Source organism: Buteo buteo, chromosome 29, assembly GCF_964188355.1.
Source record: "Buteo buteo chromosome 29, bButBut1.hap1.1, whole genome shotgun sequence".
NCBI lineage: Eukaryota > Metazoa > Chordata > Aves > Accipitriformes > Accipitridae > Buteo > Buteo buteo.
The window spans coordinates 646,596-667,156 of NC_134199.1; the positions used below are offsets into that span (position 1 = coordinate 646,596).

At 67.6% G+C, this 20,561-nt stretch overlaps 2 protein-coding genes across 2 annotated transcripts; both read left to right on the top strand.

Annotated features, from left to right (window-relative positions):
- The first annotated feature begins 400 nt into the window (after window positions 1-400).
- On the top strand, window positions 401-10,540 carry MAP4K2 (mitogen-activated protein kinase kinase kinase kinase 2). The gene is given in 33 exon segments (XM_075059402.1): window positions 401-559; window positions 741-798; window positions 903-993; window positions 1,092-1,156; window positions 1,418-1,473; window positions 1,578-1,625; window positions 2,367-2,409; window positions 2,543-2,612; window positions 2,706-2,837; window positions 2,923-2,985; window positions 3,256-3,337; window positions 3,429-3,536; window positions 3,952-4,008; window positions 4,114-4,185; window positions 4,374-4,420; window positions 4,495-4,533; window positions 4,658-4,688; window positions 4,769-4,930; window positions 4,933-4,944; window positions 5,058-5,099; window positions 5,324-5,408; window positions 5,502-5,581; window positions 5,680-5,740; window positions 6,406-6,410; window positions 6,413-6,492; window positions 6,611-6,669; window positions 7,146-7,249; window positions 7,342-7,534; window positions 7,945-8,013; window positions 8,248-8,334; window positions 9,170-9,240; window positions 10,041-10,096; window positions 10,187-10,540. Coding segments are annotated over 33 exon segments (2,409 nt in total). The 5' UTR covers window positions 401-466; the 3' UTR covers window positions 10,275-10,540.
- Window positions 10,541-11,184: 644 nt separating this feature from the next.
- SF1 (splicing factor 1) lies at window positions 11,185-20,269 on the top strand. Its single transcript, XM_075059239.1, is given in 15 exon segments — window positions 11,185-11,988; window positions 12,534-12,659; window positions 13,841-13,916; window positions 15,592-15,744; window positions 15,831-15,920; window positions 16,734-16,917; window positions 16,994-17,109; window positions 17,190-17,260; window positions 17,263-17,296; window positions 17,514-17,538; window positions 17,540-17,963; window positions 17,966-18,028; window positions 18,575-18,634; window positions 18,715-18,864; window positions 19,459-20,269. Coding segments are annotated over 15 exon segments (2,676 nt in total). The 5' UTR covers window positions 11,185-11,237; the 3' UTR covers window positions 19,812-20,269.
- The last annotated feature ends 292 nt before the right edge of the window (window positions 20,270-20,561 follow it).

A 20,561-nucleotide genomic window follows, 5' to 3' on the forward strand; every position in this document is an offset into this window, starting at 1 on the left:
TGGGGTGCAGGGGGGCAGTCTGAGGTGGGAAATGGGGAGGGGGGATTGGGGTGTGGTGGGGCCCCCGAGGTGTGCGGGGGTGGAGGATTTGGGGTACAGGGGGGATTGGGGCCCAACAGGGACTCTAGGAGGGGCTGGGGGGGATTTTGGGGTACAATGGGGAGCCTGGGGGGGGGGTTTGGGGGAGAGAACAGGGAGTGGGCGGGTTGGGGGGCACTAGGGCCCCCCCGCGTGTGCCGGCGTGGAGGATTTGGGGTACAGGCAGGTTTGGGGTGCAGTGGGTGTCCTGTCCCCCCCCCGTGTCCCCCCCCAATCAACCAATAAACTGCTGCTGTTTTTCCCCGCCGTCTCCTTTTTTGGGGTGGGGGGGCGGTCCCGGCGGGCGGGGCGGTCCCGGGGGGGGGCACACACACAGACACGGACGGGGACACCCGGGTTTGGGGGGGCCCCCCCCCCCTCCCCCACCATGGACCCCCCCGAGGTGTCGCGACTCGACCCCCGGCTCCGCTACGAGCTGGTGCAGCGGCTGGGGGGGGGCAGCTACGGGGAGGTCTACAAGGTGGGGAGGGGGCACCGGGAAGTTGGGGGGGGGGGGACCGGGGATGGAATGGGACAGTGGGGGGAATTGGGGGGGTCCTGGGTGCCGGGGGGGGGGGAATTGGGGTGCAGCAGAGCTGCCCTATGGGGGGGCACTGAATTTTGGGGGTGTTTCATGTCCCCCCCCCCCCGCCCCGTCACAGGCCCGGGACATGGGGACGGGGGAACTGGCCGCCATCAAGATCATCCAACTGGACCCAGGTACCCCCAGACGCCCCCCGAGGGGGGGTTGGGGGGGTCCCCCCGATTTTGGGGGTGGGGGTGGCCCCCAGCCCCCCACCCTGACCCCCCCCCCCCGGTCCCAGGGGAGGACGGCAGCGGGGCGCAGCAGGAGGTGTCGACGCTGCGGCAGTGCCGGCACCCCAACGTCGTGGCCTATTTCGGGAGTTACCTCAGGTGAGGGGGGGGGGCCGCTTTGGGGGTGTCCCCCCCCCAAAAAAAAAACCCACCCCTGACCCCCCCGACCCCATTAACCCTCACCCACTCCCCCCCAGGAATGACCGGCTCTGGATCTGCATGGAGTACTGCGGGGGGGGGTCCCTGCAGGAGATCTACCTCGGTGGGTGCTGGGGGGCTGGTGGGGGGGGGCCCCCCACCCGTGGGGCCCCCCAACCCCACCCGTGGGCCCCGGTGGGCGTGGGGGGGGGACACACACACAGAGGCAGGGTGTTGTAACGAGGTTTTCCTGTTTGCGCCCAGAGCCGGTTCCGGGGCGGAAGTTTGGGGGGCGGGGGGGGGGGCACTGGGGAAGGGGGGGTACTGGGAGCACTGGTGGGGGGGTGGCTCCCCCAGCCCCCCCCGTCCGTCCGTCTGTCCGCAGCCACCGGCCCCCTGGCCGAGGCGCAGATCGCCTTCGTCTGCCGAGAGACCCTGCAGGTGGGTGGGGGGGGGCCCGTGTGTCGTGTGTCCCCCCCCCGACACCTGGGTCCCCCGCTGGGGGGGCGGGGGGACCCCCACTCACATCTCGGCCCCCCCCCCAGGGGCTGCAGCATCTCCACACCCAGGGCAGGATGCACCGGGATGTCAAGGTGAGACGCGCCCCACGGCGCCCTATAGCACCCCACAGCACCCCATGGCGCCCTATAGCACCCCACGGCACCCTATGCACCCCACAGCACCCCACGGTGCCCTATAGCACCCCACGGTGCCCCATGGCACCCCACGGCACCCTATAGCACCCCACAGCAACCCATAGCACCCCACGCTGCCCCACAGCACCCCATGGCACCCTATAGCACCCCACGGTGCCCCACAGTGCCGCATAGCACTCCACAGCACCCCACAACACCCTATAGCACCCTATGGTGCCCCACAGAACCCCACAGCATCCTATAGCACCCCATGGCACCCTATGGTGCCCCACAGAACCCCACAGCATCCCATGACACCCCACGGTGCCCCACAGCACCCCACAACACCCTATAGCACCCTACAGCACCCCATAGCACTCCACAGCACCCCACAGCGCCCCATGGCACTCCATGGTGCCCTATAGCACCCCACGGTGCCCCACAGCACTCCACAGCACCCCACAACACCCTATAGCACCCTATGGCGCCCCACAGAACCCCACAGCATCCCATGGCACCCCACGGTGCCCCACAGCACCCACAACACCCTATAGCACCCCACGGCACCCCACGGCACCCTATAGCACCCCACAGCACCCCACAGCGCCCCATGGCACTCCATGGCGCCCTATAGCACCCCACGCACCCCACAGCACCCCCGGACCCCCCCCCCCCGACGCTGCCCCTTCTCCCCCACAGGGCGCCAACATCCTCCTGACCCACGGCGGGGACGTCAAACTGGGTTCGTTACCCCACGGACGTGCAGGGGGGTGTGTCACACCCCCCCCCCCCAAATATTACGGGGGTCTCCCAGACACCCGGGTCCCCCCCCCCGGGGTACACCTGGGTCCCCAACCCCTCCCCCCCCCCCGCAGCGGATTTCGGGGTGTCGGCGGAGCTGACGTCGGCGGCCAAGCGCCGATCCTTCATCGGGACCCCTTACTGGTAAGGTGGGGGGGGTCCCATGGGCCGGGGGGGGGGGGCACAGTTGGGGGTGCCGGGTGCCTGGGTCCCCCCTGCACCCCCCGCCCCCCCCAGGATGGCCCCCGAGGTGGCGGCGGTGGAGAAGACGGGGGGCTACGACCATCGCTGCGACGTCTGGGCCCTCGGCATCACCGCCATCGAGCTGGCCGAGCTGCAGCCCCCCCTCTTCGACCTGCACCCCATGAGGTGAGGGGGGACCCCCTGACCCCCCCAAATCCCCCCCCCGGGACCCCCCCTGACCCCTTCCCCCGTCATCGTCCCCCCCCCCCAGGGCGCTGATGCTGATGGCCAAGAGCAGCTTCCAGCCCCCCAAGTTAAAGGAGAAGAGTCTGTGGTGGGTTTTGGGGTGCGGGGGGGTGGCATAAGGAGATATTTGGGGTGCAGGGGGTGGGATGCGGGGGGGTGGGGTGCAGGGAGGATATTTGGGGTGCGGGGGGGCATGTTTGGGGTGCAGGGGGCTGCAGTGAATATTCGGGGTGCAGGGGGTTGGGATACAGGGGACGTTTGGGGTGTGGGGAGGAAATTTGGGGTGCAGGGGGTGGGATGAGGGGGTATTTGGGGTGCAGGACCCCCCCCCCATAACACCGCCACCCCCCCCCTCCAGGTCTCCCAGTTTCCACCAGTTCCTCAAACTGGCGCTGACCAAGAACCCCAAAAAACGCCCCACGGCCGCCAAGCTGCTGCAGGTGAGGGGGAGGGTGGGGGCACAGGGGGTTTGGGGGGGCACGGGGGGTTTTGGGGACCCCCCTGACCCCCCCCGTGTCTCCCCCCCCCCAGCACCCCTTCACCGCCCAGCCCCTCCCGCAGCACCTCGGCCTCCAGCTGCTGGATCAGGCCCAGAGCCCCAGGGGGGGGTCCCCCCACCCGGATGATGGGGACCCCCAGGTGACACCCCAAAAATGTTGGGGGGGGGACTGGGGGCCCTGGGAGCGGGTCTGGGGGGTTTTGGGGGTCCCTTGGGAGCTTTGGGGTCTCTGGGTGCGGGTTTGGGGGGGGCACCGAGGGGGTTGGGGTGTCCTAGGGTGGTTTGGGGGGATCTTGGGGAGATTTGGGGGGTTCCCAGGGAGGTTTTGGGGGGTTGGGGAAGTTTTGGGGTTCCCAGAGGGGTTTGAGGGTCCCAGGGAGGTTTTGGGGTATCTTGGGGAAGTTTTGGGGTTCCAGGAGGGGTCTGGGGTTCCCAGGGAGGTTTTGGGGTTCCCAGAGGGGTCTGGGGGTTCCAAGGGAGGCTTTGGGGGGGTCAGGGGTGCCCCATGGCCCCTGACACCCCCCCTCCCCATTTCCCCCCCCCTCGGTGTCACAGGACGACAACTTTTTCCCGGACAGAATCCGGTCGCAGGACGACCACAGCCCCTCGGAGAGCCCTGTGAGGGGGGGGGCACGGGACCCCCAGACCCCCCTGACCCCCCCCAGCCCCTCCCCGGACTCCTGGGTCCATGGCCCCCCCCCCCATTAACGGCCCCTTCGATCCCCCCCCCCAGTCCATCAGGTGAAGTTCGAGCCCCCCCTGCGGAAGGAGACGGCGCCCGGTGGCGGGGTGAGGGGCTGGGGGGCAGCTGGGGGGGGGGGCACGTTCGTCTGGGGGGCAGCTGGGGGGGGGCAGCCCTGGGGTGGCTGGGGGGCAGGTGGGGGGGGCACGTTCATCTGGGGGGCTGCTGGGGGGCAGCTTGGGGGGACACAGGGGGGGCTATGGGGCTGCACCCCACATCTGCCCCCCCCCCCCAGCAGAGCGAGGATGAGGATGACGACTGGACCTTGCTGGGAGAGGAAGAGTAAGTGATGGGGGAGGGGGGCAGGGTCGGGGTCCCCCCCCGCCGTGGGGCTGACCCCCATCTCCCCCCCCCAGGAGCCTCCTGCAGTCGGTGGAGGACGCCCTGGAGGAGCGGTGAGGGGGGGGGGGCTGGATGGCTGGGTTACCCCGGGGGGGGGGGTCCGGATGCCTGGGTGTCCCCCCCCCCCGGAGGCCTGGGGCCCCCCCTGCACCCCTGACCCCCCCCGTCCCCCCCCAGGAGCCTGACCATCCGCCCCGCAGCCCCACAGGTAGGTGCTCCCCCCCTCCCCCAGGACCCACCCCCCATATTGGGGTGCTGCCCCCCCTCACTCCTCTCTGCCCCCCCCAGGTCCCCCCGGACCCCCCGGATCCCCCCCCGCCTCCCCAAGCATCCCTCTGGGAGTGGGGGGGCTGGGAGCTGGACCCCCCCGAGGGGACCCCCCCGAGCTCCCCCCCCCCCGAGGGGTCCCCCCCAGCCCCCCCAATTCGCCGCTGCCCCTGGGCTGGGCCAGCATCGAGCCAGAGGTGGGTGCCCCCCCCTCCGTGCCCCCCCCCCGGACGCCTGGGTCCCCCCAGAATGGTGGGGGGGGGCCCCCAGTGTGTGCGTGGGGGGGACTGACGACCACCCCCCCTTGCAGAGACCCCGCTGCCACGGGCTCCCCCCGACCCCCAAAGTCCACGTGAGTGGGGGGGGGGCAGGTATTTTGGGGGGGGGGGTGTCAGGGTCTTTTTGGGTGTGGGGGGTCAGATTTTGGGGGGCTCAGGGTTTTGGGGAGCTCAGGGGTTTGGGGAGAGTCAGGGCTTTGGGGGTATTTAGGGTTTTTTTGGGGGGGGGATCAGGGGTCTGGGGGGGGTGTCAGGGATTGAGGGGGGGGGCTGACCGTGTGTGTGTCCCCCCCCCCAGATGGGCGCCTGCTTCTCCAAGGTCTTTAACGGCTGCCCCCTGAAAATCAACTCCGCCCTCACCTGGGTGCACCCCGAAACGCGAGGTAAGGGGGACGCAGGCGTCGGGGGCGCTCCCCCCCCACACCCCCCCAACCCCCCCACTGACCCCCCCCCAAATCTCCCCCCCCCCTCCCCAGATCAGTACCTGCTGGTGGGGGCGGAGGAGGGGGTCTACACCCTCAACCTGCACGAGCTGCACGAGGACACGCTGGAGAAGGTGGGGGGCTGCGGGGGGGGGGCGGTGGCGGGGGGGGGGGGACACCCCCCTGGGGAGGGGACCCCCCCCAAACCTGTGCCCCCCCCCCCCCCCGCCAGCTCCTGCCCCACCGCTGCGCCTGGCTCTACTGCATCAGCGATGTCCTGCTCTCGCTGGCAGGTGGGGGGGGGGTCTGCCTTGGGGGGCTGGGGGGGTCTGGGGTGATGTGGGGGTGGGTCTTGGGGGGCTGGGGGGGTGGTAGGGGGCTGGGGAGGTGGGGGGCTGAGGGATTGGGGGGGTGTTGGGGGTCTGGGGTCCCTGTGGGGCTGGGATATGGGGGTCCGGGGTGTTGGGGGTCTGGGGGGGGGTTGGGGGTCTGGGGGGGTCTGGGGTGATGTGGGGGTGGGTCTTGGGGGCTGTTGGGGGGCTGGGGGGATGGTAGGGGGCTGGGGAGTTGGGGGGATGGGGAATTGGGGGGCTGGAGGGGGTGTTAGGGGTCTGGGGTCCCTGTGGGGCTGGGATATGGGGGTCCGGGGTGTTGGGAGTCTGGGGGGGGTCTGGGGTGATGTGGGAGTGGGCTTTGGGGGGCTGTTGGGGGGCTGTGGGGGTGGTAGGGGGCTGGGGAGGTGGGGGGCTGAGGGATTGGGGGTCTGCGGGGATGTTGGGGGGCTGGGGTCCCTGTGGGGCTGGGATATGGGGGTCCGGGGTGTTGGGGGGGGGTCTAGGGTGTTATGGGGCTGAGGAGTTGGGGGGCTGAGGGGGGTGTTGGGGGTCCGGGCTCGCCATGGGGCTGGGCCGTGGGGTGCCGTGGGGCAGCCAGGGTCCCTTGCCCCCCCCCCCCCCAGGGAAGCCCCCCCAGCTCCTCTCCCACGACCTGCCCGGGCTGTTCCAGCGACGCCGGCGCCGGAGCCCCTCTCCCGCCTCCTCCCTCGGTAACGACCCCCCCAAACCGCCCCCCCCCCCCGCCATGGGGCTGGCCCCCCCCCCAGTGACGACCCCTCCCCCCTGCCATGGGGCTGGCCCCCCCCAGTGACCCCCCCGCCCCGCCAGACGGGGCCCCCTCTCCTCCAAGGTGCCCCACACCAAGGGCTGCCTGCGCTGCCGTGTGGGTAAGGGGGGGGCGACCGAAAAAGGGGGGGCCCGGGGGGGGGTGGATATGGGGGGGGGCCCAGGGTGTGGGGTGCAGGTGTGGGGGGGCCCCCAGATTGTGGGGTGCAGATATGGGGGGTCCCAGGTTATGGGGTGCATGTATTGGGGGGGGGGTCCCCCAGGCTGGGGGGGTGGTTATGGGGGGGCCCCCAGGGGGTGGGGTGTGGGTATTGGGGGGGGGGAATCCTCAGGCTGGGGGGGTGGTCGTGGGGGGGCCCCCAGGGTGTGGGGGTGCGGATATGGGGGTCCCCAGGCTGGCGGGGGGGTGCCCCCAGGTGGGGGTGCTAGGGCAGGGACCCTGGGGGGGGGGTGGATATGGGAGGGTCCGTGGCAGGTGCTGTGGGGGGGTCGGGTCAGTTTTGGGGGGCCCGTGGCGGCCAGGGGGGGTCAGTTTTGGGGTGGGGGTCCTCCTGACCACCCCCCCCCCCCCCCCCAGTCAGGGACCCCCAGGGGGGCAGCACCTTCCTGGCTGCCGCCCTCCCCACCGCCCTCCTGCTGCTGCGCTGGTGCCCCCCCCTCCGCCGCTTCGGGCTCCTCAAGGTGATTTTGGGGGTTCGGGGGGGGCCGGGGGGGGGGGAACACGGCTGGGGGTGTGTGCCCTGACACCCCCCCCACCTTGTCTGCCCCCCCAGCGCGTGGCCGTGCCCCTGCCCCCCCCCCCGGGGCTGTTTGAGCTGCTGGTGGTGCCGGGGGAGGCGTACCCCCAAATCTGCCTGGGGGCCACCGACCCCCAAACCTGCGGGGGGGGCACCGAGCTCGGACCCCCCCGGAGCCGCCTCCACTTCCAGCTGCTGGGGATGGGGGGACCCCCCGAAATCCCCCCAGGTAATGGGGGGCTGGAGGCGGGGATTTGGGGGGTCGGGGGGGGTAAGGTCCAGGGGGAGGGAAGATTTAGAATTGGGGGGGGGAATTTTGGGGTTGGGGGGATTTGGGGGTCGGGGGGTTGAGGTTTGGGGGGGATTTGGGTGTCCTGGGGGGGGAAGATTTGGAGTTGGGGGGGGGATTTGGTGGTCCGGGGGGGGGATTTTGGGGTCTGGGGAGGGAAGATCTGGAGTCGGGGGGGGATTTGGGGGTCTGGGGGGGGGAAGATTTGGAGTTGGGGTGGGATTTTGGGGTCCAGGAGGGATTTGGGGGGGGGAAGATTTGGAGTCGGGGGGGATTTTGGGGTCCGGGGGGGGGCAAAGCATTTTCAGGGGACACCTCCCCCCATGACAGGGCCCCCCCTTTTTCCACAGCCCCCCCCGGCCGCGCCGCCACTCACCTCACCCAGGTGGACCGAGACACCGTCCTGGTCTGCTTCGAGCGTGAGCCCCCCCGGTTTTGGGGTGCTGGGGGGGGTTTGGGGTGTTGGGGGGGTTTGGGGTGCTGGGGGGGTTGGGGTGATCGGGGGGGTTGGGGTGCTGTGTGGTTTTTGGGGTGATGGGGGGGTTGGGGTGCTCGGGGGGGGTTGGGGGTGCTGGGGGTGTTTTGGGGTACCTGAGGGGGGGGGGTGTGTGCCTGGCGGGGGTCCCCAGCACTGACACACACACCCCCCCCAGGCTGTGTGCGGGTGGTGGATCTGGGGGGGCACCCCCACCCTGCCCTGGACCCCCAGCTGACCTTCGACTTCCCGGTGGAGACCCTCGGTGAGGGGGGGGTTGGGGGGTCATCCCCTTCCTGGGTGGGTTTTGGGGTCCCCCTGGTCCCGGGGGGAGTTTTGGGGTCACCTCTGTCCCAGGAGGGGGGGTTAGGGTGTCCCTATCTGGGGGGGGGGTGGGGTTCATCTCTTCCTGGGTGGGTTTTGGGGGTCCCCCTGGTCCTGGGGAGGGGTTGGGGTGCTCCATCCCCGGGGGTTTTGGGGTCCCCTCTATCCCAGGTGGGTTTTGGAGTTCAGCTCTTCCAGGGTGGGTTTTGGGGTCCCCCCATCCTGGAGGGTTTTGAGGTCACCCCCATCCCAGGCGGGTCTTGGGGTGCCCATTCTCCTGGGGGGGGTGCCCTATCCTGGGGGCTTTTGGGGTCACCTTGTCCCAGATGGGTCTGGGGGCTCACCCGGTGCCGGCATTTGGGGGTCCCAGATGTTTTGGGGTGCCCATTGTCCTGGGGAGGGGTCGGGGTACCCCATCCTGGGGGTTTTTGGGGTCACCTTGTCCCAGGCGGGTTTTGGGGTGCACATTTTCCTGGGGGCTTGTGTGGGGTGCCCCATGCCGGGGGGCTTTGGGGTTCAGCTCTTCCTGGGGGGTTTTGGGGTCCCCTCTGTCCTGAGGGGGGGGTTGTGGTGCCCCATCCTGGGGGTTTTTGGGGTCACCTTGTCCCAGGTGGGTTTTGGGGTACTCATTTTCCTGGGGGGGGTGGGGTGCCCCATGCCAGGGGGTTTTGGGGTGCCCCATGCCGGGGGGGTTTGGGGTTCAGCTGACCCCCGGCGGGTCTGGGGGCTCACCGGGTGCCGGCGTTTGGGGGTCCCGGGGGTTTTGGGGTGCGCAGTGTGCCTGCAGGACAGCATCCTGGCCTTCGGCCGACACGGGGTGCAGGGGCGCAGCCTGCGGGGGAACCAGGTGGGGGGGGATTTGGGGTACGGGGGGGTCTGGGGGGGCTTGGGGGGGTTGCGGTTGAGGGTCTGCGGGTGAGGTTTTGGGGTGGGGGGGTTTAGGGGTGGATTTGAGGGGACTGGGGTGGATTTGGGGGATTTAAGGCTGGATTTGGGGTTTGGGGGGTTGATTTGGGGGGGCCAGGGGTTTTGGGGATGTATTTGGGTCTTTTTGGGGTGGATTTGGGGGGGGCAGGGGGTTTAGGGCTGGATTTGGGGGGGCAGGGGGTTCAGGAATGGATTTGGTTTTTTTCAGGGGTGGATTTGGGGGGTTTTGGGGGGGATTTGGGGGGGCTGGGGTTTTGGGGTGCATTTGTGTTTTTTGGGGGTGGATTTGGGGGGCTGAGGGGTTTAGAGATGGATTTGGGGGGTTTGGGGGTGGATTTGAGGGGGCAGGGGGTTTGGGGATGGATTTGGGTTTTTTTGGGGTGGATTTGGAGGGGCTGGGGGGTTTAGGGTGGATTTGGGGGGGCTCAGGGTTTAGGGCTGGATTTGGGGGGTTTAGGGCTGGATTTGGGTTTTTTGGAGTGGATTTGGGGGGGCTGGAGGATTTGGGGGTGGATTTGTTTTTTTGGGGGGTGGATTTGGGGGGGCTGGGGGAGGTTTGGGGATTTAGGGGTGGGGCTTTGGGGAGTGATCTGGGGCTGAGGGTTTTGGGGTGATATTTTGGGGGAGGGGGTTGAGTTTTGGGCTGGGGGTGTTGGGGGGGGGGCCAGGGCCATATTTGGGGTCCTCCCCCCCCCCAACCCCCCCCGCCCCCCCCCCCAGGTGACGCAGGAGGTGATGGACGAGTCCCGCGTCTTCCGGGTCCTGGGGGCCGACAGGTACCGGGGGGGGGGGACACGACTGGGGGGGGCGTGACCCCCCAATTTCGGGGTGACCCCCTCCCCACCTGTGTGTCATCCCCCCGCCAGGGACATCATCCTGGAGAGCCGCCCCACGGGGGACCCCCAGGCCCCCACCAGCCTCCACCTCCTCACCGGCCACCAGAGCAGCTTTTAGGGGGGACCCCCCTATTTTGGGGACCCCCCCTCATTTTGGGGAACCTCCCCCGTTTTGGGGGCAACCCCCCAAACTAACCTTCTTCCTGAGAAACCGGGGGCCCCCCCGGAACGGCAATAAGGGCCTGTGCCCCCTCCCCGACACCCTCAGGGGTTTGGGGGGGGCCGCGGTTCCCCCCCCTCCAGTTTTGGGGGCGGCCCCCCCCCCCCAATTCGGGGTCTTACACTGGAACGACCTGCGGGGGGGGGGGGCAATAAACGTGGAGATGAGAGAAAGTGTGGGGCTCGGGGGGGTCTGTGGGGGATTTGGGGGGGGTCGGGGGGGTCAGGCCTGGGGGGGGCGGGCTCCCATGACCCCCTGCGCGGGAGGCGGGGGGCGAACTCCCGCGATGCTTCGCGGCGAGGTTTTGGCGGCCCGCTGCGCCCCGCGCGAGAGCGCCCGCCCCCCCCAGCCCGCCTCCGCCAATCCAAGCGGCGCTTTCCCCTGCGCGACGGCGGAGCCCGCCAATCGGGAAGCGCCGAGCCGGCCGCCCGAGGAAAGGGGCGGTGGCGCCGACGTCACGCCCGCCCGGCACGGGGTCTACCGCCGCCCCCGTCCGGGGGCGCGGGGCGGGGCGTCGCGCAGCCAATGGCGGCGTCCCGCCCCCTCCCCGCCGCGCCCGCCCTCCGCCGCGCCCGCCCAATCCGCGCTCGCCCCCTCCCCCGCCCCCGCGCGGCGCCTGAGCGACGTCCCCTCCCCGCCAATCCCCGCCGCCGCCGCCTCAGCGCCCGGCCCCGCCCCCGCCGCCCGCCCCCCGTCCCCGCCAGCCAATCCCCGCCGGCGCCGCGCAGACGGGCAGCGCCGCCAGCCGACGGCGGGCCGCGAGCGCTTTGATCGACGCGCCGGCCGGCCAACGGGCGTGGGGCGCGCGGCGGCGGCGGCGTGGAAGGTTCGCGAAGGCCGGTCGGCCGAGGGGAGGCTTCTATGGCGACCGGGGCGAACGCCACGCCGCTGGGCAAGCTCCACCCGCCCCCGCCGCCGGGGAAGCCCGGCTTCCCTCTGCCGCCGCCCCCCGGCCTCGTCCTCCCCGGCCCGCCGCCGCCGCCCCCGCCGCCGCCGCCGCCCCCTCCAGGCGCCGGCCAGGCCCCGGCCGCCCTGCTAGGCCCGATGGCGGCCGCCGCCTACCCCTTCGCCGCCCTGCCGCCGCCGCCGCCGCCGCCCCCCCCGCCGCCGCCGCCGCCGCAGCCTCAGCCGCCGCAGCAGCAGCCGCCGCCCCCGCCGCCGCCCCCGCCGCCGCCGTCGTCGGCGGCCCAGCAGCAGCCGCAGCCGCAGCCCCAAGCGGCGGCCGCCGCCCCGCAGCAGCAGCAGCAGCCGCCGCCGGCGGCCCCGGCCGCCCCGCAGCAGCAGCAGCAGCCGCCGCCGGCCCCGGGCTCGGCGCCCTACGGGCAGTACCGCTTCCCTTCGCCGCCTCCCGGCCACGACCCGCCGGCCGCCCCGCAGAACGCGGCGGCGGCGGCTCCGCCGGCCGCCCCCCAGCCGCAGCCGCCCCAGCAGCAGCAGCAGCCGGCCGCCCCCCCCCAGCAGCAGCAGCAGCAGCCGCCGGCCGCCGCCCCGGTGCAGCAGCGGCCGGAGGAGAGCGGGCCCGGTGGGGGGGCCGGAGCAGGAGCGGGAGGTGTCGGGCAGAATGAAGCGGGCGGGCGGGTGGCCGGCGGCCATAAGGGCTCCAGGAGGTCAGGTACGACCCGGGGCGGGGGGGGGTGTGTGTATTGGAGGGCAGAGAAGGGGCTGGGGGGCGTTATTGCGGCGGGTGAGGGGTAAAGCAAGGCTGGGGGGGTTATTTGGCGGGGTGAAGAGCAAAGAGGGGCTGGGGGGGTTAATTTAGGGGGTGGGGGGCAAAGAGGGGGCTGCGGGGGTATTGGGGGCGGCGAGGGGCAAAGCAGGGCTGGGGGGTTATTTGGGGGGGGTGAAGGGCAAGGAGGAGGCTGGGGGGGATATTTGGGGGGCTGAGAGGCAAAGAGGGGGCTGGGGGGGTTAGTTCAGGGGTTGAGGGGTGAAGCGGGGCTGGGGGGGTTATTGCGGGGGGCGAGGGGCAAAGAGGGGGACGCTGGGGGGGTTACTGGGGGGGTGAGGAGCACAGGGGGCCGGCCCCCAGACCCCCCCTTGCCGACGGCCATCTTGTGGCCCCTCCGCGGGGCAGGGGGGGGGGCTGTCTCCGCCGCCCCCCCCCCCCCAGGCGGAAGAGCTCGGCGGGTTTCCCGAATCGGTGCGTTTTTCCCCCAGACTTCCCGCGGAAGCGGAAGCGGAGCCGCTGGAACCAGGACTCGCTGGAGCAGAAAACGGTGATCCCGGGAATGCCGACCGTCATCCCGCCCGGCCTCACCCGCGAGCAGGAGCGCGCCTACATCGGTAACGTGCGCCCCGCCGCTTTGGGGCCAGAAACGGCAGATTTGGGGCTGGGAGGGGTGTTAGGTCGCAGCCCGGCGAGGTTTTGGCCCAACTTTCCCTTTCGGTGATGCTTAATTGTCCCTGAAGGAGTGCCGCCGCCGCTGCCCCCCCGCCCGGGGCGGGAATGGATGGAAAACGGGGAGTTGGGGCCCAATTTGGACCCTGGGGGTGTGGGGGGGCAGCGGCCGCTGGGGGCCCCCCTCCCTGTCACCGCTTTGCTTCCTAATTAATAACCAACTCCTCTCTGATGAAGACGTGGCCGAAGCGAGCGGAGGGGGAGCCGCTGCCGCGCTCCTGCTTCCCGCCGCGGGCGGTGGGGTTCGGTGAGAACGTCTGGATTTTTAGCTGATAATGTTTGGTTTTTTAGGTAACAATGTGGTTTTTTTGGTAACTGGGGTTTTTAGGTAATAACGTTTGTTTTTTTAGGTAATAATGTCCTTTTTGGGGGTAATAACGTCTCTTTTTTTTACTATAACTTCCTTTTTTGGGTAACAATGCCTGACTTTTTGATAATCATCTCCTTTTTTGGGTAATAACATCTGTTTTTTTGGTAATAACGTACCTTTTTAGGTGATCATGTGTGTTTCTAAAGTAATAATGTGTGTTTTTTTGGTAATAACGTCTGGTTTTGGTCACAACGTGGTTTTTTTAGGTGATAACGTTTACCTTTTAGTAATAATCTTCTGTTTTGGGTAATAATGTCTGGTTTTTTTGGTAATAGGATCTAGTTTTTCCATTGTAATGTGTGGGGTTTTGGTCATAACGTGCCTTTATTGGTAACGAGGTCTGGTGCTCCGGTAACAAATACCTGTGTGTGTTTTTTCATAATAATGTTTGGGTTTATGGTGATAATGTCTCTTTTTGGTAATAATTGCTGGGCTTTTTTTTTTTTTTTTCAGTAACAATGTCTGGTTTTAGGGTAGCAATGTCTATTTTTAGTAACAATGTCTGGATTTTTTTTGGTAACACTGCCTGTTTTTTTTTTGCTAATAATGTGCTGTTCTTGATAGAAATGTCTGGTTTTATGGTAATAATGTGCTTTTCTGGGTAAGAATGTCTGTTGTTTTGGCAATAATGTCCTTTTTTTGGTAATTCTGTCTTTTTTCCCACCCTTTTTTCTGTCCTAACCGGGTTTCTTCCAGTGCAACTGCAGATCGAAGACCTGACTCGCAAACTGCGCACGGGAGACCTGGGCATCCCCCCTAACCCTGAGGACAGGTTGGGACCCTTCACCCTGACAGTAACCCTTCCGCCTTCCCGCTCGCTCTTTGAGACGCTTTCTGTGGTTTTGATCATTCTTGTCGTTACGATGATGATTACCGTTAACGGATTTCCGCCGGCGCCGCAGCAGGCCCGGCCCTGCCGCCGCGGGGGGGCCAGGCCTCGCCGTTCCGCCCCTCCGGCCGCCGCAGGGGAAGGGGTCGCGTTCGTTAACCCGACGCCGCCGGCGGATTAAGTAGCGCCGGCGGACGAATTAGCCCCAGCGGCTTAACGAGCTCCGGGAGCTTAACGGGGGCCGGGCGCTGGGGCGGCTTCGCCCGCGGCGGGGAGGGGGGGAAAGCGCCCGATTCGGGGCTTTTCTCGCCAAGCCCGCGGCGGGGGCTCCCGCCGGCGCCGCTTCGCCCCCCTTTTTCCCTCAGTTCACCCCAATTTGGTTAAAATCGGCTCCGGGAGGGCAACTTCCGCCATTTTCCTCCCCAAAAGGGGTCAAATTCCAGCTCCGCCCCCTTCCCCTCGCCTTTTTCGCCTATTGTGACCCAATTTTTCCGCGGCGGGGCAGCGGAAGGGGCAGAACGGGGGTCCCTCACCCCGCGGCAGCCGGGGGGCCTAACGACTTTTGCCGGCTAACGAGCCGGGGCTGGAGGTGGGGTGGGGGACGGGGAGAGATCGGCCACCCGGCGCTTGGGTTTTGGGGGGAAATCCAGGAAAATCCGCAATAACCCTGACTTGCTCCTCCGCAGCGCGCCAGGGCCGAGCGCATCGTTAACGAGCTGGGGCGTCGTTAGCGCTAATTACCGGCGGACGCCTGCTTGCGGTGGTGGCGGTGGGGAGGGGGGGTTGTTATTAATTAATAATTAACGAGCAGTGATTAGCTGACCTTTCGTTTCGCGTGTCGACAGTTCCCTTTAGGCCGCGAGGACGGTGGCGCCAACTGGTTTTAATCCAGAAAAGTTTCTTTCTCACCCCAAAACGGGTGCAGGTTTCCGATTGCCGCCCGGGATGTATTTTTTTGGATGATCCGCGTAATCTCTTCCCTTCTTGCAGCCTCATCCTAAATTTGCAATTTTGGGGGGGAAAAAAAGGTCCATAACTTAACCAAAACTTGAAGAATTGTGACTTTTTTTTTCTTAATCGATGATAATTCTGATTTTTAATTCTGATTTTTAATCATAATTCTGATTTTTCTCACCCCGAACATGGCTCTGCTAAACCGACCTTAACTCTTCCCTTTGTAGCTTTACCTGCTGTGCTGCCAAAAAACAAAACAAAACAAAAAAACCCAAAAGCTTCCCCCCAAAAAACTGGAAGCTTTTCCTCTTAAAAACCAGAGAAACGGGCAAAACGAGGCCTCAAAAAAAGGGAGAAACGGGCAAAACCCAAACTTTTGCCAAAAAAAAGCGAGGGGAAAAGGAAAAAAAAAAAAAAAAAAAAGGCCCAAGCTGCCCCGACTGAGGGAGAGAAGGGCAAAAAGGAGCTGAAGCGGCTGGTTTTGGGGCTGGGGGGCAGGGGGGGCTCGGCCGGCCCTTAATTGGGCCCGAATTAACGCCCCTGGGGAAAGGGAGTGTGGAGGGGGGGCAGCCCCCCATCCTGGCTGTAGCAGAGAGGGAGGTCAGGGGTTGTGGGGGGCTTGGGGGGCGGTGAGGTGACCCCCCCGTGCTGGTGCCCCCCCCAGGTCCCCCTCCCCGGAGCCCATCTACAACAGCGAGGGGAAGCGCCTCAACACCCGGGAGTTCCGCACCCGTAAGAAGCTGGAGGAGGAGCGGCACAACCTCATCACCGAGATGGTGGCCCTCAACCCCGACTTCAAACCCCCCGCCGACTACAAGTGAGGGGGGACGGGGGGGGACACGGCGTTTTTGGGGGAGATTTGGGTCTTTCTGAGGTTTTAACGGTCTGTTTTCGCCCTTCCAGGCCGCCGGCGACGCGGGTGAGCGACAAGGTGATGATCCCGCAGGATGAGTACCCCGAGATCAACTTCGTGGGGCTCCTCATTGGCCCCAGGTGCGTCTGCCCCGCCCTCACCCTGAAACCGGGGGGGCTGCTAACGAGGCCAGGCGCTTAACGAAGCCGGGGTGCTGCTGCTCTCCTGGCTCTCCTCTCCTGCGGGAATTGGGGGGTGCTGGACACAGCATCTTGGGTGCGTGACACTCTCCTTGGTGTCACCCCAGAAACTTGGGGGGGCTCTTGATGAGGCCAGGTGCTTAATGAGGGGGGGCTCTTGATGAGACCAGGCCCCTAATGATGCTGGGCACTTAATGAGGCTAGGCTCCTAGTGATGCTGGGGTGCTGCCGGTCCCCATCTCCCCCCAACCTGTAGGGTCCCAGTCTGGGTGTCCCAGCAGGACCGTGGGGTCTCACCTCCACCGAATTCGGGTGGGTGACCCCCTCCCCCTGCCCAGGGTGTGCCCCCCCTCAGTGTCCCCTAAAATGTTTGGAGGGGGGGGGTGGAGCTCTTAATGAGGCCGGGCTCCTAATGATAGCGGGATGCCACCGTGTTCAGGGCTCTCCCTGCCTGTGGAGTCCCAGTCTGGGTGTCCCAGCAGGACTGTGGGGTCCCACCCCCTCCAATTCGGGTGGGTGACCCCCTTCCCCTCCCACTGCCCAGGGTGTTCCCCCCCCTCAGCATCCCCTAAAATATTTTTGGGGGGGGGGGGTGGTGGAGCTCTTAATGGGGCTGGGCTCCTAACAATAGCAGGATGCCACTGTGTTCAGGGCTCTCCCCACCTACGGGGTCCTGTTGTGGGGTCTCCCCCCCCCCCTTTTCTCACGTGGGTGACCCCCCCTTTCCTGCATGGGTGCCCCCCCCCCCCGCAGAGGGAACACGCTGAAGAACATCGAGAAGGAGTGCAATGCCAAGATCATGATCCGGGGGAAGGGCTCGGTGAAGGAGGGCAAGGTGGGCCGCAAGGACGGGCAGATGCTGCCAGGGGAGGACGAGCCCCTCCACGCCCTGGTCACCGCCAACACCATGGAGAACGTCAAGAAGGCGGTGGAGCAGGTAAGGGGGGGGCCGGGCCGGGGGGGTAGGCAGCTCAGCCGTTCCTTTTTTTACCTTATTTTCCCCCCAAAACTAGATCCGGAACATCCTGAAGCAAGGCATCGAGACGCCCGAGGACCAGAACGACCTGCGGAAGATGCAGCTGCGGGAGCTGGCGCGTCTCAACGGGACGCTGCGGGAGGACGATAACCGGTCAGTGAGGCCCCAGGGTGACCCCCCCCACCCCAAAATGATCCCCTTGCACCTCCAAAATAACACCATCACCCCCCCAGGATCCTGCGGCCGTGGCAGAGCACCGAGACCCGCAGCATCACCAACACCACTGTCTGCACCAAGTGCGGGGGGCCGGCCACATCGCTTCCGACTGCAAGTTTGCCAGGTGACAGCTGCCCCCCCAATCCCCTGATGTCCCCCCAAAATCCCCCTGTGTGCCCCTGGGGGGGCCGTGCAGGGAAACACTCCCCCCTCCCTGAAGCTGGGAGAGGGACGGGGAGCGAGCGGCAGGGGTGCTGTGCTCGGTACCCCTCCTGCCTCGCTTGGGGGGTGCCACCGCCCCCCCAAACTCACCCCCCTCCCCAAATTCCGCCCCCCCCCAGGCCCGGGGACCCCCAGTCGGCGCAGGGACAAGGCGCGGATGGACAAGGAGTACCTGTCGCTGATGGCGGAGCTGGGGGAAGCCCCCGTCTCGGTCAGCTCCAATGCCGCCCACAACAACAGCCCCCTCTCCAGCAGCCACCGCGCCGCCAGCCAGGCCAGCAGCCAGCCCCCCCCCGTGAGACACAACCCCCCCCCCCCCCCCCAAAAAACACCCTCCTGGATTGGGGAGGGGGGGGCAGCACCCCCTAACCCCCCACCCTATTCTTTCCAGAGCCGCCCGCCCTGGATGAACTCCACTCCCTCGGAAAACCGGCCCTACCACGGGATGCACGGGGGGCCGGGGGGGCCTGGGGGGCCCCACAGCTTCCCCCACCCCATGGCCGGCATGGGGGGGGGTCACGGGGGCCACCCCCTGCAGCACAACCCCAACGGGCCCCCCCCGTGGATGCAGCCCCATCACCCCCCATGGGGCAGGGCCCCCACCCGCCCGGGCACCCGGGGCCCCACCACATGGGTAAGGACAATCCTGGGCGGGGGGGGGGGCGGATTTTGGGGTGAAAAGGGGGGGTTTGGTTTGAGGTTTGGTTTGAGGTGAGGGGTCTCGTTGCCTCTAGGGGAGGGGCTGGGGGGTTTTGGGGGGAGGGGGTGAGGATTTGGGAGTGGGTTGGGGGGTTTTTGAGGAGGGGGGGCTGGGGATTTGGGGGGGCTGCAGGGGGACTTCTGGAGTGAAAAGAGGGGGGTTTGGCACCCCTCCCTCGCTGAGGGTTTTTTCTTCACCACAAGATCAGAACAGGGAAGGTTTTTGGGGGGACACATGACTTCGGGGGTGATTATTTGGGGGGGGGTTGGGGGTAAAAGGGTTTTTGTCCCCCTGGATAATGGTGTTCGATTCCAAGATCAGAACAGGGGCAGTTCTTTGGGGAGGGGGTGGGGAGTTGATTTGGGGGGGATGGGATATAATCTGGGGGTGGGGTGTTTTTTTGGGGGGAGTGGTGTTTGGGGTGAAGGGGGGTGCAGCGGCCCCCCCCTCGCTAAGGCGACGGTCTCTCATTCCCTCAAGATCAGTACCTGGGAAATGCGCCGGTGGGCTCTGGGGTCTATCGCCTGCACCAGGGAAAAGGTGAGCCCCCCCCCCCCTCCCCAAAACCACCCCTCCCCCCCCGGCTCCCCCAGCCCCCCCTAACCCACTCCCCCTCGCAGGTATGATGCCGCCGCCGCTGGGTATGCTGCCCCCCCCGCCCCCCCCGCCCGGTGGGCAGCCGCCCCCCCCCTCCGGCCCGCTCCCCCCATGGCAGCAGCAGCCACCGCCGCCCCCCAGCAGCAGCAGCACCCCCTTGCCGTGGCAGCAAAGTGAGTAATGGGGGGGGCACCGGGGGGGCGGGGGACACAGCGTTGGGGGGGGGCACCCCACGTTTGGGGACCTTGTGCTGGGGTTTGGGTCATCCCCCCCCCTTTAACCTGGGTTGGGGGGGAGGTGGGTTGTGTTCTTTTTGGGGACACCCCCCCCCCCGTGCTGGAGAGGGGGGGTGTGTGTGTCCCCCCCCACTAAACCATGGTCTTCAGTTCATGCCCTAATTAAGCCAAGCCCTTAATTAACCTGGGGCTGTGGGGCTGTGCCATGGGGGGGTGGGCTTTGTTCCTTTTGGGGGCCCCTCCCTCTGCATTAGAAGGGGTGCACCTCCTCTCTGCCCCTAATTAAACCACCGCACCCCTTCATTAAAACAACCCCTTAACTTAAACATCCCCTTAATTAAACCAGCCCCATTAATGACCCCCCCACCCCCTGATTAACCCACAGCATTAATAGACCTGGGCCCTGGGGTGGGGGGGGAGGTGAGTCGGGCTCCCTCTGGCCCACCCCAAAGGACTCAGGAGGGGGCTGTACCCCCCCTCTGCAATTAGTGTGGATGCCTAACGAGCCCCCCCTTTTCCCCCCCCCCCCAGATACGACGACCACCACGAGCGCTGGCAGCGGCTCCCTCCCGCCCTGGCAGCAGCAGGGGGCGGGGGGGGGTGCGGCGGGGGGGGGGGCGGCTTCTACGGGGGCCCCCCCGCTCCCAGGCAGCCCCTCCATGGTGCCTTTGCCCCCCGGGGTCCAGCCCCCCCTGCCCCCCGGGGCCCCCCCGCCCCCCCCACCGCCCCCTGGCTCCGGGGGCATGATGTACGCCCCCCCGCCCCCCCCGCCGCCCCCCCCCATGGACCCTTCTAACTTCGTCACCATGATGGGGATGGGGGTGCCCGCCATGCCCCCCTTTGGCATGCCCCCCGCGCCCCCCCCGCCGCCCCCCCAGAACTGAGCCGGAGGGGGGGGCATGGCCGGGGAGAGAGCAAGCCCCCCCCCCGGCACTGCCGCACCTCCGGGGGGGGGTGTGGGGGGTGCTCCATTGAGGGGAGACCCCCCCCCCCTCCTCCTGCCCCACAGCTTTGGACTCTTCCACCATAGGGACTCCCCCCCCCGCACCCCCCCCGGGACCATGTGTGAACTGGTTTGACGCCCCCCCCTGTACCCCACACTTGGGGGGGGGGGGGGGGGCCTGAAATGGGGAGGGGGGAGGGGGGGGGGCAATACCATGGGGCCTGCCGGGGGGGGGTGGGGGGGCAGCACCACCCACCTGGGCCCCCCCTCTTATGCTGGGATTCCCCCCCCCCATCTGTCCTCCCTCCTCGACCCCCCCCCCCAGTAGAAGCCCCCTGCACCCCTCCCCCCGCTTTCTTTTGTGTATGAATAAAAGGCTGGGGCCCGCCCCCCCGCGCCTCCTCTGTCCCCCCTCATTTCTTGTCTTTCCCCCCCCCCCCCGGCACCGCGTCGGGTTTCGTGCCCCCCCCCCCGAAACCCGAGCCGGGGGGTGTCCGCCCCCCCCTGTGGCTGTCACTCAGTCGCGGTGTCCCTGAAATGTCACGACCTTCAGAGCGGCTCCGGTTACTGGGGGGGGGCCGCGTGGAGGACACCCCCCCCTTCCCACGGACACGCGTGACGCCGGGGGGAGGGGGCGCGGCGGGTCCCCAGGGACGCCTTCCCATCGCCGGTGTCCCCGCCCGCTCATGAA